This window comes from Tachypleus tridentatus, chromosome 11 (assembly GCF_004210375.1).
Source record: "Tachypleus tridentatus isolate NWPU-2018 chromosome 11, ASM421037v1, whole genome shotgun sequence".
NCBI classification, from domain to species: domain Eukaryota; kingdom Metazoa; phylum Arthropoda; class Merostomata; order Xiphosura; family Limulidae; genus Tachypleus; species Tachypleus tridentatus.
Window position 1 is genome coordinate 9,566,670 of NC_134835.1, and position 18,530 is coordinate 9,585,199.

General features: G+C 32.8%; 1 protein-coding gene across 1 annotated transcript in view; it reads left to right on the forward strand.

The window, feature by feature from the left end:
• The window catches only part of LOC143231664 (uncharacterized), a 141,800-nt gene extending 132,503 nt beyond the window's left edge, over positions 1 to 9,297 (forward strand). The window contains exons 5-8 of the mRNA XM_076466237.1: positions 1,892 to 2,102; positions 2,949 to 3,076; positions 6,471 to 6,699; positions 7,646 to 9,297. Coding sequence (XP_076322352.1) covers positions 1,892 to 2,102; positions 2,949 to 3,076; positions 6,471 to 6,699; positions 7,646 to 7,731 — 654 coding nt within the window. The 3' untranslated portion in view covers positions 7,732 to 9,297. The remainder of the gene's footprint in view (positions 1 to 1,891; positions 2,103 to 2,948; positions 3,077 to 6,470; positions 6,700 to 7,645) is intronic.
• The last annotated feature ends 9,233 nt before the right edge of the window (positions 9,298 to 18,530 follow it).

Here is an 18,530-nt window from a genome sequence, read left to right on the forward strand (position 1 = left end):
CAATAAGTTTGACCCTGGTCTTAAAAGATGTCTCTATAATAATAACAATAAGTTTGACCCTGGTGTTAAAAGATGTCTCTATAATAGTAACAATAACTTTGAATCTGATGTTACAAGATGTCTCTGTAATAGTAACAATAACTTTGAATCTGATATTATGAGATGTCTTGATAATAATAGCAGATATTTGCACCAATATATTATAATATGCATTTATATGAGTAAATGTACTTTTACAAAGAAACATTTAATGATTAAAAATTAGCTTGTAAGAACTGACGTGTTTTACCTTCACCCAAACGTAAAACATGTCAGTTCTTATTGAAAATAATACCAGTACTTAATAATGATGGATTGAAAAGTCGTATAACTTAGGAAACCTATTGATAAAGTAAATATAATTAATCATATGAAAGAATTTCCGATACATTTCAATAATACATAGGTATCAAATTTCGCGCAACCATACGGTCAGGCTACGAGCATCTCAGAATTTCAACCTAAAATAAATCCATTATTTATGGAAAGGAAAAGCAATAAGGAAAAATAAACGGAAAACGTTCCGTGCTGACAAATAAAAAATAAAGATTCATTATAAGATATATTTATATAGAATATCCTGTGTTGTTTTTTTTTAAATTTCGCACAACGCTACTCAAAGGCTATCTGTGCTAGCCGTCCATAATTTAGCAGTGTAAAACTAGAGGGAAGGCAGTTAGTCATCACCACCCACCGCCAACTCTTGGACTACTCTTTTACCAATAGTGGGATTGATTGTCACATTATAACACTCCCATGGCTGAAAGGGCGAGCCTGTTTGGCGCGACGGGGATGCGGACTCGCGACCCTCAGATTACGAGTTGCACGCCTTAACACGCTTGGCCATTCCGAACCTGATAAAGGGCGAGCATCTTCGGTGTGAGGAGGATTCGAACCCACGCCCCTTGGCTTACGAGGCGAGTGCCTTAACCACCTGGCTATGCCGGGCCCGATATCCTGTGCGTTCGTATAAACTTATGTGTAAACGTAAGATCACTAGGTTGAGTAAAAGAGCAAAAAAATATTATAAATATATTTGTACATAAGCGTATTTCATCATTATTAGCAAATATTCATTCTAAATGAGAAGGAAAATGAGAAAACAAAACGGAGGAAAAGAAATAACATCAGCGTATAATCAGATAAAACACTGGGAAAACGTTCGTTTCAGATACACGTTAGTTGTATATTCTTGTACTAGGCCTATTTATTACCCGGGTTCGCAATACAGTACACTGTGAAGTCTTGAGCTAATTTCATTATTGAAAATTAAAATACGTGGATTTTCAGTCCAACACTGAAATAATTTTATTAAAAGCTGAATTATAAAGTAGCATATAATATAACTTAATACTAATTGGATTGTTTAATGTGACGATAATTAATTTCGTGATATCCATTTTAAACAGATGATATTATGAACGAACATGAACATGTAGCGGTCATACAAATGGTGTGAAATTATTTTTGATAACTATAATTGCCGAACTTTTGGAAATGCGCAGGATAAAACGCAAATGCGAATTACATGTGGTATGCAGATGCTACGTGGTAATAAAAGATAAGTCTATTTTTATGGTTTGAATGCTCTAACAAGCAATATTTTAAGTTTGGTCATGCAACACGGGAACATAAGTGACATTTTTGTTAATGTCATCTTTGAACATTTCCACAGATTGTTTTGAAATGCATAATTATCTATCCTAAACCTATACATTTTTCGACTGTGTAGCGTAATATTTAAGCTAACCTGAATTAGATGGTGCTACGTTTTTTTACCACTGAATCATATAGAAGATAATTATAACTAATAATTTAATTAAGATAATTAATAAAAAAATTATAATTTCAGGCTCCGGTTCATTTTGAATGGCCATTGGCTCCACTGAAAGAAGACCGACTAGTGGGTTCCAAACTCGGACTAAGATTTGTTGTCGAGCACTCCCATCTCTGGCACGGGACATTAAACTTACGCTGCTCTTCGGTCATTGCCCAGCAATATTCCAGAAGTGTGGAAGAGCTGTATATCAAAGACATGCCAAAATCATCCGAACTGCGTGCAGGCAAGATGAGGAAGGGAAGGGGGTTGTATTAGAAGTGATCTCACTAGTAGATATTACACGTATCTCTTTGACAACTTACTTAAACGAGTGTTAGAAACCTTTCTTATTTACGAAAGATCTGAAGTCACGTCACGTTGAGAAAACGGAAGCTAAAATGGGCACTTAACTTTATAGTTGGCAGTTTCCAAGTAAAATACAATACTTATTTTAACTAATGTTCTAGAAACTTCCTGTATTCACGTCACTACGTATATTAGATGTTGCACGTGAAATGCGGTGTATTTTATGTATTATATCATTTTAAATCCTTTCTCACGTATGATATTTTGAATGATTTAAAACAAGTAGCTTACGTATCAACTAGGTATTACAACGGTTAGAATGACAGTTATAATGGGATACACTATACCTTAGTTCTCAAACATATTTTTATATAAGTATAGAATCTCTCGTTAATCATAATATGTTAGAAATGTTGCGTTCATTTTATGTTAGCTCCATAACTTTATAACACTTCAGTTATTAAATTATTGGAGCTGTGTGGAAAAATATTCGTTGACTCAAACATAAAAACAACATATTAAAGTAAAATATTATTAATATATACTATACTTCCAAAGTAGAAATTTTTAAAACATGTGTTTATTACTGTGAATTCTTTTCTATTCTGAAAGTGGCACTTTTATTTTTAATTGAAAATTTAATCTTGCTATGTTACAGTTAAAACTTATAATATTTACGTCTAGGACTCAATAATAATCGAGAGTTTGACTGTAATATCCGGACAAAGAAAGTTCTTAAAAAGACCTCGAAATGTTAAATCATGTTTCGATTTATATGTTACAGCTAAAGATGGGCCTCATATTAGTGGACTAAAATCGACTTATCATTTGGGCGAATCCGTTGTTGCAAATTGTACATCTCCGAAGACGAAAGAGGCGCCGAAACTTCGTTGGTTCCTTAACGAAAATCAGGTAAAAACTGATTTATCTATAGCAGTAACACATACGTAAAAACAAAACAAGTAACGATAAACGTGGTGAGTAATTAACTGTCAGAAAGAAAGTGTCATCATGTGATTAACTATTAAGGTATCATCATGTGACTAAATGTCAAAGTGTCATGTGACTAAATATCAAAGCGTCATCATGTGACTAAAACTATGAAAGATGGAAACTTAAACCACTAGAAACTAATGAACCACGTGAACTTGGATGCACGAGGAATGTCTGTATTATTTATACGAGACACACAAGTCATACTGTAACACATTATTTTTTATGAGACATGTTATACCGTAGTACATTGTTTGAGACACATGTCATAATGTAATGCTTTGTTTCTGTAGGAGAGACACATGTTATATTGTTGTAAATTGTTTCTATATAAAACACACACATCATACTGTTGTACATTGTTTGAGACACATGTCATAATGTAATGCTTTGTTTCTGTAGGAGAGACACATGTTATATTGTTGTAAATTGTTTCTATATAAAACACACACATCATACTATAGTACATTGTTTGAGACACATGTCATAATGTAATGCTTTGTTTCTGTAGGAGAGACACATGTTATATTGTTGTAACTTGTTTCTATATAAAACACACACATCATACTGTTGTACATTGTTTGAGACACATGTCTTAATGTAATGCTTTGTTTCTGTAGGAGAGACATGTTATATTGTTGTAAATTGTTTCTATATAAAACACACACATCATACTGTTGTACATTGTTTGAGACACATGTCATAATGTAATGCTTTGTTTCTGTAGGAGAGACACATGTTATATTGTTGTAAATTGTTTCTATATAAAACACACACATCATACTGTTGTACATTGTTTGAGACACATGACATAATGTAATGCTTTGTTTCTGTAGGAGAGACACATGTTATATTGTTGTAAATTGTTTCTATATAAAACACACACATCATACTGTTGTACATTGTTTGAGACACATGTCATAATGTAATGCTTTGTTTCTGTAGGAGAGACACATGTTATATTGTTGTAAATTGTTTCTATATAAAACACACACATCATACTGTTGTACATTGTTTGAGACACATGTCATAATGTAATGCTTTGTTTCTGTAGGAGAGACACATGTTATATTGTTGTAAATTGTTTCTATATAAAACACACACATCATACTGTTGTACATTGTTTGAGACACATGTCTTAATGTAATGCTTTGTTTCTGTAGGAGAGACATGTTATATTGATGTAAATTGTTTCTATATAAAACACACACATCATACTGTAGTACATTGTTTGAGACACATGTCATAATGTAATGCTTTGTTTCTGTAGGAGAGACACATGTTATATTGTTGTAAATTGTTTCTATATAAAACACACACATCATACTGTTGTACATTGTTTGAGACACATGTCATAATGTAATGCTTTGTTTCTGTAGGAGAGACACATGTTATATTGTTGTAAATTGTTTCTATATAAAACACACACATCATACTGTTGTACATTGTTTGAGACACATGTCATAATGTAATGCTTTGTTTCTGTAGGAGAGACACATGTTATATTGTTGTAAATTGTTTCTATATAAAACACACACATCATACTGTTGTACATTGTTTGAGACACATGTCATAATGTAATGCTTTGTTTCTGTAGGAGAGACACATGTTATATTGCTGTAAATTGTTTCTATATAAAACACACACATCATACTGTAGTACATTGTTTGAGACACATGTCATAATGTAATGCTTTGTTTCTGTAGGAGAGACACATGTTATATTGTTGTAAATTGTTTCTATATAAAACACACACATCATACTGTTGTACATTGTTTGAGACACATGTCATAATGTAATGCTTTGTTTCTGTAGGAGAGACATGTTATATTGATGTAAATTGTTTCTATATAAAACACACACATCATACTGTAGTACATTGTTTGAGACACATGTCATAATGTAATGCTTTGTTTCTGTAGGAGAGACACATGTTATATTGTTGTAAATTGTTTCTATATAAAACACACACATCATACTGTTGTACATTGTTTGAGACACATGTCATAATGTAATGCTTTGTTTCTGTAGGAGAGACACATGTTATATTGTTGTAAATTGTTTCTATATAAAACACACACATCATACTGTTGTACATTGTTTGAGACACATGTCTTAATGTAATGCTTTGTTTCTGTAGGAGAGACATGTTATATTGATGTAAATTGTTTCTATATAAAACACACACATCATACTGTAGTACATTGTTTGAGACACATTCATATGTAATGCTTGTTTCTGTAGGAGAGACATGTGTTGTAAATTGTTTCTATATAAAACACACACATCTTGTACATTGTTTCTATAACTTGACACACATGTCAAGTTATGGTACATTTTTTTATGTGAGGGACACATATAATGCTGTAATACATTGTTTGAGACACATGTCATTATGTAATACATTGTCTCTGTATAAGACACACATTTCACACTGTTATATGTTGTTAGTGGTTGAAACATAGATATGAAACTGTAGTACATTGTTTCTATATGAGACACACAGGTAATGCTGCAGTGCATTGTTTCTGTAAAGAGACACACATGTCATACTGTGACACATCATTTTAAGAGATACACATTAAACTGTAGCACATTACTTCTTTATGAGACATACGTGTGAATCTGATGTTCTTTGTTTATGTAAGAGACACAGATATGAATCTGTTGTACTTAGTGTGAGAGGCACACATGTAAACCTGTTGTATATTGTTTGTGTAAGAGGCACAGATGAAAATCTGTTGTACTTAGTGTGAGAGGCACACATGTAAACCTGTTGTATATTGTTTGTGTAAGAGACACACATATGAATCTGTTGTACTTAGTGTAATAAGCGCACATGTAAATCTGTTGTATACTGTTTGTGTAAAAGGCACAGATGTAAATCTGATGTATTTTGTTTTTCTACGATGCGTACAATCCACCTTGTCATGTAAATATGATTCAAATTGTCATCGTTTAGAAATTATTCATACAATTATTCATTTAGACGATCATGTATAAATTAGCTGGACGCTTGTAAAAATAGGTCAGCAGTGATAGGTGTTTCTATATAATATAATACAAAGTAAGGGTTAACATTCTATTACAAGTCGTATGAACGTAAAGACACGTGTTAACCATGCTGTGTTTAACAATATCTCTCATGACATGTGTACAAACTTAAGACTAGCTATATCTAAAAAGTTTAGTCTATTAAAGAACTCGGCTAAAAATCTCTGTACGTATAGAACAAGAATTTGAGTGCACTGGTCTATATATATATATACAAACACACAGACAAATTTCTTTCATTTTGTTTGATGAACTCTAGGTGTCACCAGAGTACGTAACTCGGTATCCTCTTGTTAAGTATCCAGATGGTCTCGAATCGACGTTACTTGGTGTTCATTTCACCGTTCGAGAACACCACTTCCGAAACGGCGAAATGAGATTGAACTGCACTGCTATTTTTACTAAAATAGTCGACACCAGCCATGTGGAAACTGTAATAGGCGCAAACCAACAAAGTTCTGGCTTACAAGTTTCAGCGAAAGGAAGAGGTTTGTAATTTTATCATATATAGCCCATTTTGGTTTTTACATAATTCAGGGTTGAAATCACGAGGAAAACCTTTCAAGCGCTCAGTTAAGTGTGTTAAGCCTATATTTATTCATGTTTCTTCAGAGGGGCTCATGAGAACAAACTATTTTCCGTCGATTATACAGAATAAAGTTTTCGACGCAATAAAAATATTGATTGACTTATTCCCTGTGTTACTTAGAAAAGTGAACATAAATAAATATTCTGATATAAACTAACCTAGTTGAGATACATGTTCGGAAACAAATGAACAGATAACGTATTCTGTAGTTTAATATCAATAAACTTATTGACTCTGAATGGGCCCGACATGGCCAGGTGGGTTAAGGCGTTCTACTCGTAATCTGAGGGTCGCGAGCTCGAATTCTGGTCGCACCAAACATGCTCACCCTTTCAGCCGTGGGGGCGTTATAATGTGACGATCAATCCCATTAGTCGTTGGTAAAAGAGTAGCCCAAGAGTTGGCGGTGGGTGGTGATGACTAGCTGCCTTCCCTCTAAATTAGGAACAGCTAGCACAGGTACCTTTGTGCGAAATTAAAAACAAACAAACAAACATACTCTGAATGACAAGCGAGTATGCAATGTTTTGTTGCTTTACGAAAAGTCTGTTTCAAATACTGACCATACTCTTTTCTACGTGTCAAGAGTTCAAATCATGTTAAAACTATTTGTTAGAGTTGCCTTAAGTTACTGTTAACCTATCTGTATGTAACGTTATATTTCTGAACAAACTTTATTTTCATAAAATTGTAGCTAAATTCGGAAATAATATAATAATAATTGTTATGATTGTATATTGTTATTTAGTAATATATCAATATATGATAGCTGCATTTCGACCGAGACTTTAGTGTATGATATGATAGAATTCTTATATAACAGTTATATGTTCTTCTTTTCCAAGGATCTGGATGTACAAGATATTATGGGAACTTAGTGTGGATGCTACAGGTCACCGTGCTCTTGAGTGTGTGGTTTATCTACTGTTAGCCAGGAACCTGAAACAAAAATGTATCTTCTTATATTATAAAAGAACATTGATCTGGGTTAGTTTTGATATCAGGTCCTCGTGGTCAGAAAATATCTCGGGAGATTGAAAATAATTCTTATGAGAATTGTGTTATCTAAATGGAATCCTTTGTCTTGTGTACGTAAAACTAAAATACTATGGGTACAGCGTTGTGTTTTGTTTTCACTGCAACTGCTCTAAACAAAGAAGCAAGGTGAGGAACATAGTTTAGGAGATCATGAATAGCTTGAAGGAAGTCAAATATAAAATACTCAAATAATGAGTGCTTATCCAAAACATTGATTTAAAGACTGAGTTCCTTCCATTGTACTTCTGTTTTTTTGTCATAGGTCTTAAGAGGCTTAAAACAAAATATCCTCACGTCGAAAATATAAATTCCACTTACATAAAAATTTTAAGTTTACAGTTTGATTTTCAAAGAAGAGGTGTAAAATATTTATTTAAAAAAATAGTTAAACTATGATTTTATTTTCCTTGTTTGGTTAAAAGTATGTCTTATCTGCCTCTGCACCAAAGACAAGAAGACTAGCCTGTGATAAGTACCTATAGCTTCATCGAGTAAAAGTAAAGCAGTAATATTATCGAACATGCTTTGTTGAAAGAACCAATGAAACAAGTGGGCTTTATGGCTGTGATATTTGTGCTTTTGTTATGTTATATGCGTCGATAATGGTAGAAGGAAAGTTGAAAGTGAACGTGAAATAAACTAGGTACGTAAATAATACGGTCACAAAAAATTAGTTCATATTCTTGAAAATTACGTTCTACGTCAGTTGTGAATGTGATAAAATAACAATCCTTTCGCATTCTTCGGGTCACCATAAAGAAACCTTCCAGAAATAAAGGCTTAATGCTATTGGAGAAAATAACGGTATTAATTATTAGTTTTTAATGAAGGTTTTTCTTTAAAAATGTGTTAAAACGAGATTAGGACCTAAGATTTTGTATTCGTTTTATATGTGACCAATTATATTGAACGAGTTGTTTTTTCAGATATTCAGAATATGACATAAAAAAACAACTAATTTATGAAATATTATAGGATAATCGGTAGGGAATATTTGAAAAAAAAACCCCACTGTAATCGCAAGTTCAAATTACTACAACGTTTATTTCTGACTATGGTATTGTAAGTGTGTGAAACATCAAAGGGTTTTTCCTCTTCAATTTCGATTGCAAGTCTGATGAAGTTAATTTTATGTTATGACTCATGAATGTAAGAACTACAGGTTTCATTGTGTTGTACTGCTATGTATTGGGAGTATAGTTTTTGTCGCAAAAGTAGAAAAATGGGTAACGTCCGTCTTCTATATGTAGGTAAAAACCATGATAAGATTATTTCTCCTTATATGTACTGCTTATTTATTAAACGAAATAAATTATATTCCTTGTTTTATTTGACGGTTATTTTTTCTTTTAATTAGTTTGTATTAGTAATGCTGTAAATAACTACAGAGATATTGATTAGCCAGTGTTTGTTTTTGAAGTTATATGGATATTTATAGCACTATTACCTAAACTGCGTGGGCTATAAAAAGTTCAATAAACCTTTTAATGTATACACAAATGTGTTTTTGTGCGTGTTTGACTATACAGACATTCCATAAGTATAGTGTACGTTAAATTTATTAAACTTTGTTGAAAATAAATTTATATCAAATGTGCTTTGCGATAACACGGATATTCCAAGTCAACGGATTTTGAGTTCACTGTTTGCTTACGACATCGTTTAGACAAACCATGAAAGTGAAGATCGAGGTATATTTCACATTTGTTGTTGTTATCTTCTTCCTGATTCCGAATATAGGAAGCAATAAACCATAGCTCACGAATCTGGCAATGTGGGAACATTTTAAAATACAAGAATTCAGTGAGACAATAAGAGGAGCTACTCTGGTTCTCAGATAATAAACATTTATTAAATATTGTAAAGAAAAAAAAAACACGTGTGTTGAATGAACGCGGAATCGTAATATTTTTACTTTTTTAAGTACAAATGGTGTGAGAAAACAATAATTAACTTGGAATTATGACAAATTTCATTATTAATTAATTAAATTATAAGAGCTTTGCCCTATATCAATGGTTCCCAAACCGGGGGACGCCGATAAATGTCAAATACACAAAATACAGAGGTAGGGGGTATTGGTCAGATTGTAAAACATTTTCTTAGGCCTAATTTGGGAACTTATGTTCTGTGCTATTAAATGCTAGAAGTAAACATTGTTTGTTTTATAGCAAAATAACATTTGGCTATCTGCTGTGTCTATCATAAGGAATCGAACCCGGATTTTAGTCTTACCTCTATTCCATTATGAGATAGGAGACATTGAATCACTAGTTATAAATGATGTATCTGGAGCTCTCACGCAGTTTTAAATAACAATGGTACATTGAAGTACAAACGATCATCATGAAGTATATGGAACATGTAAACTGATAAATAACATAAGAACTAATTACTGCGAGTAATTAGCTATCTCACATAACTTCAGATTGGTGGTGCTCTGTATCAAAAAGAAATCACTGTGAATAGAATAGATTTAAAAAAGGCTTAGCTTTAAGAAATCAGAAGGTTAAAAAAAACCAAGTGATAAAGATAATTTTTGGTGCTAAAACTATTAACCACTAACCCTAATATAAAGAGAACAAGTTTTTGATTATTTAGATACTAATTACTTTTAAATGGGAATTTAAAACTATAACTAGAGTCTATTACGTAAGAGTTTACGTCATTTCTCATTTCGCTACTATTTGGTTTGAATTTTGTGCGAACCTACGCGAGGGCTTTCTGTGTTAGCTGTCCTTAACTTAGTGGTAAAAGATTAGAAGGAAGGCAGCTGATCATCACCACCCATCGCCAACTCTTGAGCTACTCTTGTACCAACGAATACTCGGATTAACTGTCACATTATCATGAGTGAAAGGGCTAACCTGTTTGGTGTGAAGAGGGATTCGAACTCGTGACCTTCAGAACAGCATGTGATAAGGATTGTTAGTCCTAAAGTAATGAAACTTAGCACGTCTGTATACGTGTTACGTTATTAAGCCATTGACTATTGAGTATATAATCTTCTACACTGACCAGTTCAAGCAGAAAAAAATAGAAATAAATAACGTAAATGCTTTTAAACATTTTAACAGCGCAGAATATAAGCAGTAGTTCTGGTATCGTTTACTATAAAGAACTCTGAAACAGGGCCTGTCATGGCCAGGTGGGTTAAGGTGTTCGACTTGTAATCTGAAAGTCGCGGGTTCGAATCCCCGTCGCACCAAACATGCTCGCCCTTTCAGCCCTAGAAGCGTTATAATATGACGGTCAATCACACTATTCGTTGATAAAAGAGTAGCCCAAGAGTTGGCGGTCGATGGTGATGACTAGCTGCCTTTCCTCTAGTCTTACACTGCTAAATTAGAGACGGCTAGCGCAGATAGCCCTCGTGTAGTTTTGCGCGAAATTAAAAAACAAACAAAAATAACTCTGAAACGCTGACGCCATTATGTTTATGCTTTCTTTCAGTTGTATCAGTCACGAAATGACTTTTCCCGGTGTATGATCACAGTGTCTATATCCAAGAGAGCAGAATAAAAATACATTTATGAAAAGAAATACCAAAAAGTATCAATCACGCATTACCATATAATCAACTTTAATAGATGTTAAGTGTATATTGATAGCATTGTTATAAGATTCTTTGTGATTGACTTAATGGATTATCAACAGATTATGAGAGATTGACTTTGGTAAACACATTTTCCCCTGCACATTTTTTTCTAGTAAAAGATCTGTCATGTTAGGCTGACAAAATATCTAGATGTTTCTCAAGTGCAGCCTGCTAGAGTAGTAATGGGGCATGCGCCACTGGAAGACGTTAAACATTTACAGTCGGAAACGCCATTATCGGCATTCTGAACCCAAAACATTACTTTTGTTTTGACTAATAATTTATAATTTGTTTCAAATTTCCACGAATTCACAATGCATATTTAATTTAAAATTATTATAAATATAAATTCGTATTGCACGTAAAATGACTGTTGAATGAGTTAGAATGTGCTTATGGTCCCGTGTAGCTGCTGTCAACAGTGTTTAAAGTGGTTTGAATTTAAAAGGATAAACCATGTTGTCCTGAACGATCTGACTTCACTAGTAATTATAAGATTCTGTCCTGAACGATCTGACTTCACTAGTAATTATAAGGTTCTATCAAACTTCAGAGCAGGTCTCAAACTGGGTTTGTTTATCTAACTATACTGAACACTTCCTCTTCTGGTGGAGGAAGGATTAGTACCTTCTGTGGAACCCTAAACAGAATGGGTGTGTGTTTGTGTGTGTTTTTCATATAGCAAAACCACAAAGGGCTATCTGCTCAGCCCACCGAGGGTGTGTGTTTGTGTGTGTTTTCAATCGGGCTATCTGCTCAGCCCACCGAGGGGAATCGAACCCCTGATTTTAGCGTTGTAAACAGAATGGGAAAGTTTTACTTGTCATCACCATTTTTACTTTGGCTCAGCCTCACAGTAAGTCCATCGTACTGTACTTATTTACTGTCAGCTTCAGAAACGTGTTTTCGTCATTAGAGCAGCTGGGACATTTGCTTTTTACAGCAGCTCGGTCTCAAGGAATTTCTGCTGAGGTTTATCTACTTCTCATGAACTGAAGCTTAAATATATTTGTTCCTCATGACAAAATACTCAATAAGTTTGAAGTCGCAGAATGATTATTTTGGAAGTTAACGATACCAACATTATCCGGGACAGAATCTTTCCATGGCAACGAACATTATCCAGGACAAGAATTTTCTTTGGTAACTACCCTTATCCGGGACATGATCTTTTCATAGCAACCAACATTATCCGTGACAGAATCTTTCCGTGGAATAAAGATTATCTGGGACAGAATCTTTCCTTGGCAACCAGCATTAGCTGGGAGAGGATCTTTCCATGGCAATGAACATTATCCAGGACAGGATATTTCCATGGCAACAAACATTATCCAAGATAGGATATTTCCATTTCAACGAATATTATCCAGGACAGGATCTTTCTATGTGATTTTATCCATACCTACAAATTTTATTCGTATCCGGAAGATGCTGTGTTGAGTACAGTAACTGCATCAACAAACGTTTTCTTCTTGAGAGGTTGGAGAATATTTTCAATCTGCAAAGGAGAAGCCGTCATATAGGGTAAAAGCCAGTGACAAGAGAAGAATTTTGCAGTTTTTTGTTTTATTTGTAAGTGATGTCGAAGAGTCATTCTGTTACTTGCATGAAGCTTTTGACAAAATATTTGTTTGCAGTAGTAATTTCCTGAATATAGTAACGTAAAGTATTCCTTCTATACATTTTTTTACATTAGACTACAATACGAACATAATTTTATTAAACAATTAATTTCTGTTGAAAATAAAATAAGTTATATCGTGACCCTTAGAATTACATCTCCAGGGATTTATCAGATTAGTTGATATTCCAATCAATAACAACATCAACTGAAAAGTGTTAATCATTAAAACTAGGCCATTGTTCTTCGTGATAACAATAAACCCACTTGAAGTAAACATGTATTCTCAAGACGGCTGGTGTAGGTATTATAATCGATTGTCCTGTTTATTTTATACGTTTACTTGTGAAACTGATTGGTGCTGATTTATACTTTATGATTAACTTTTGGTGTTAGTTACCAATGTGTAAAATGATGATGTAGTGATTTAATGTGCAAAGCTCTGAATTTATCTATTAGCACAGAGGTTTATAACTCCATAAACTGAGTTATCGTTACCTAAACACCTTTAATAAGATATACAAACCAAACCAAGTATGACAAAGTATGTTATGACAGACATTTTATGTTCTTTTGATATGAGATGTCTTAGAATTCATACAACATTTATAATTCACACAAAACAGAGAATGATGCGTCTGTTTACAATATTTCAAAGGGTTAACCAGGCATCATTAGATAACCGTTGTACGAGATGATTCCTCGTTAGCATGCGAAACGTTGTAACAGTGCATAATATACTCTCTTTATCTGATTATAAACAAATTATTCAGTTACACTGACTGGATATTACCAATACTTATATAATTCCAACGAGGGTTACTATGTAAACACAACAGAACTATCGTGTATGTATATAATAACTTATAATAATATTGTCTTTGATTCGTTGATACTATGTTTGGATCCCGGCATGGCCAAGCGTGTTAAGGCGTTCGACTTGTAATCCGAGGGTCGCAGGTTCGAATCTCGGTCGCACCAAACATGCTCGCCCTTTCAGCCGTGGGGGCGCTATAATGTGATGGTCAATCCAACTATTCTTTGGTAAAAGAGTAGCCCAAGAGTTGGCGGTGGGTGGTGATGACTTGCTGCCTTCCCTCCAGTCTTACACTTCTAAATTAGGGACGGCTAGCACAGATAGCTCTCGAGTAGCTTTGTGCGAAATTCCAAAACAAACAAACAAAAGACTTTCACAGTGGCCTCAGAGGAAGACACGGGATGAAATCAACGTAAGATTTTTAACCACTGGTTTTAATGAAATATGCGTTTCAGACTTGATTCTGTCCGTTTGATTGTAAAACCGTTGTTACTGTTACGCACTCAAACATTTTAACTCGTCCTTTATGTAAATATTTACCAACTTTACTGTCTTCCATCTTAAAAGTTAGATACATATCTCTCTTCTATCTTATGTCACTTCATTGGAAAAATCATTTGCATAATAATTCTAACATAATTCTGCAAGGCATTAGCTTGGAAGTTTGTTGTCACAGTCCTTACGTAATTAGGCTTAAGAATCCATAAACTATATGCAGAAACAGTATGGACTGCATTACATAAAGCATTTAGTGCTAAGTATTACTTGACAATGACAAAAGTATGCCTAATTTGTTTAGGTAATAAAGTTTCAACGAAACTTCGCTCTTACTTCTAAAATTTGTATTTTAAAGATTGTTTACTGCAGCAAAAAAAAGTAAATTTTAAAACACGAAGATACTTCTAAGCCTGCGTCTTGGACAACTTTAAAATGAGCGTGTGGAATGCATCGTTACGGGTCCATTGCTTGGCAAAGATTTAAAAACATGTTTTGTGATTAAGGAGATATTATTTTATAATAATCCATCTTTTACAGGAAATTACATTTTTATATTGTATGTAACTCTGTAGGTTTATAATTCAGTAGTAGATATAATTAGTAAATAAAGTATAACAGTCTTACACTTGCAAACACGAGCCTTAAGATGTATTTAATAAATACTTCGGTATTGGCAAACTGTGAACTCGACAAAATCGATAAAGTAAAATCACGTTGCATTACCTTTAAATATCAGTTTTGAAACTAAGTACAAATTATTTGAAAATTGATTTACTTTAAAAATAAATGAGTAACGAAGGAAATTTGTAATACAATTCTACCAAATTCTTAATATAAAAGCTACTAATAAGAGAAGAGAATTTTCATTCGCCAAAAAATGCTTATAATAACAAATACATTTTGTTTGGCTCTTAACAAATAAACTCACAACATTAGAGTTTAAACAATAATACGTCTCTAGATATTGGTACTCTGAATATAACGTGCTTTTACCAACAGGATCACTTTAGCTAAATAAGACATTGTTACTTAAATTTCGCATAGGTAATAATATCTAAAATAAATTTAAATACATTTCATAAATGTATGAAGATTTCAAATTTTAGACACACTAAACATAAAGGAATATAAAGTGAGATGAATATTACCCTATCAAAACTTGTATTTTGTAGCAATAAATGCCTCAGTAGAAAATCAACCACACCAACCACTCATTTTTTTTATAAGATGTATTTAGTGAATTTATGTATACTGTTATGCTACAAAACAACTGTATGTGATATAATAGAAAAATTTAATACATCGTTTAGTCTCTGAGAACGGTGTATGTGATCTAATGTGATATTACGAAGCAGCTGTATGTGAAATTACAAATACATTTTCGTACAGAGTTTAGTCTCTAAGAACGTTGTATGTGATCTAATGTGATGTTATAAAGCAGCTTGTGGTAAAATAATAGATACATTTTCGTACAGAGTTTAGTCTCTAAGAACGTTTTATGTGATCTAATGTGATGTTATAAAGCAGCTTGTGGTAAAATAATAGATACATTTTCGTATAACGTTTAGTCTCTAAGAACGTTGTATGTGATCTAATGTGATGTAATAAAGCAGCTTGTGGTAAAATAATAGATACATTTCCGTACAACGTTTAGTCTCTTAAGAACGTTCTGTATGATCATGTCTCATAGCTGGAGCGAAACGTTTCGCAGACATAAATCTGTAATCCCATGAATAACTGTTTTGAAAACTTCTAATGATGATTGACACGGTTAACTCGCCTTTTTGAAAATGGGATTAATCCTCATGTGTCGTTTTTCTTCTTGTCATAGGGTGTCATAGGAACTGGCTTACTAAAAAAAAGTATAAGTATTATTAAGACCGACTTATGGGTAAATACGTAATACGTTTGAGACTTTGAAGTTAAAAGAAGTAAAAGTTTTTGTTAACTGTTAACAGAATCATTATCACTTCTGTACTAATAATAAAAAAACGTAAGTTCTATGATTGTGTGGTATCCGTAATGGTAAAACTGTGATAGGATATATGTGGTACGTATGATTATTGATAGCAGTACCATAAGCCACTTTTGTACAAGTTAATAGGTACTATTTTTTCATTGTGGTCAGTGTCTTTTATAATCTCGATTGTGTTCAATGTGCAATCCACGGGTAATGTTGACTTTGACAATGTTTAGTTGTTGTCAGAATTGCAAAAATAATGTTTAGCTAAATTGACGCTACTTTGGAGTTATTATCCAATAGTCACCGCTGGAGAGGTCAAATATTTTGCACCATAATTCATTAATAGCAATATATTAATATCTTTGATTTCAGAATATTCCAAGAACTTGAAATAACAACGTTAAATATAAAACAAAACAACATGATTTCTGTTCCACACGGCAGAAGTCTCCTGTTTCATTGGTTACAACTCATGTTCAAATAGTTCTAGGCTTACAAAACAAAAATGTGTTTGTTTATGTTGTCTTTAAGTTTGTAGAATCTACAAATCACTTAAAGACTCAATGTTTATTTCCGATACATTTGAGAAGCAAGAGAAAAGCTGGACCGTTATAGACATACACAAGTCAGAAATATAAGTAAATATACACAGGTAAGAATAATAAGTCAGATTTATACATAAGTAAGAAATACAAGTCAGATTTATACACAAGTGAGAAAGACGAGTCACACTTTTACACAAGTAAGAAAAACAAGTGAGATTTATACACAAGTCATGAACAAGAATACCATCTAATAAGTTGAAATAAAACTAGGGATATAACCACTCACGTGAAAAATGAAAGGTAAGAAAAAAGCCTTCTACACCAATTTAACTTATAACACATTCAATCAAGTAGGTGTTTCATGCTTTGAGGGAATAATCAAATCCAAGTGGATAATCCAGGATTTAATATTGGTCGTTATTAACACAGTACGTAGTTGTTCTCAGGACGCTCTTGAATATTCTATCAGATTAGCAGTTGAAACGTAATGCAATTGAAACCTAATTAGTAATATTGTCTACATATATAGTTATAAATTAACAGTTACGGTTAGGTGATTGTGAAAATATTAAATAAATTTTATCGAAAAAATAAATTATCTATCTATATATAATAACATTACTTTAAAGCATTTTATAAAATAGATTACGTGTCAAACACTGCTGTCAAAATTATTTAAAAATACACTGGTAAAGAGATTCCTTTGTATACAGATATTTTCAAAGAGTTCAAACCAAAATTCGTTATAGAAATTCCGCTTTATAACGTTGTTTTTAATAATATTGCTTTTTAACCGAAAACAGTATGCAATTTATATTTTTAGTTAGTATTTATTGTTATCATTTCAATAGTCAGCTGTACTATATACAGTCTACAGTTGGAGAACACGATTTATGTATGTGAAATAACGCATACAATATTTATGTTAATTTACAACACATATTTTTTACAACGTTTCGCATAAAATGACGAATATCTTGAAACAAGAAGTTCCTGATCAGGTTTTAATGTAATGTCGTTAATTAATAAGAGAAAAAAGGCTTAATAACATTAAGCAACTACACTGTTTTACTAATTCTTTGACAATGTCCCCAAGGATGTTTTCTTTACTTTTCCAGCTCATGATAGCCATTTCTATGAACTTGTTGTTGCCTTCAATATTAACAAGTTGTAACATGACAAACATCGGGAAGTAATATTTCTGAGAAACAAATAAATGTCGTGAGGAATGGCACACGATATATTGTTAGAATATGCTGTGCTTGTCGGATCAACACCAAAGAATATTTGAACAGACAAACAATAACAGCATTCTCAGAAGACAAACAAGAAAATTCCAACAAGCAGAGAACGCGAACTAAAGCTGTGTTAAGTTGTAAAAAAAGTTTATTCTGTTATAGAAAATTAAGTATTTACAAAGAAAGTTCGGGAAATACAAATAAAATCAATTTTTTCTGCAGTCTGGAAAGTAGGTTCGACCAGTTTAAAATATGGAGATTTATTACCTAGTTTACAGTGGCTGTCTTAAAAGGTTTAATTAAAATTACTAAAAGTTCATATTACAACATTATCCTTAAGTGGTACCGTAGTTTCTATTTCTGACCATAACATAATTATTCGACAACAAATGGAGCAAAACAAGCATCACTT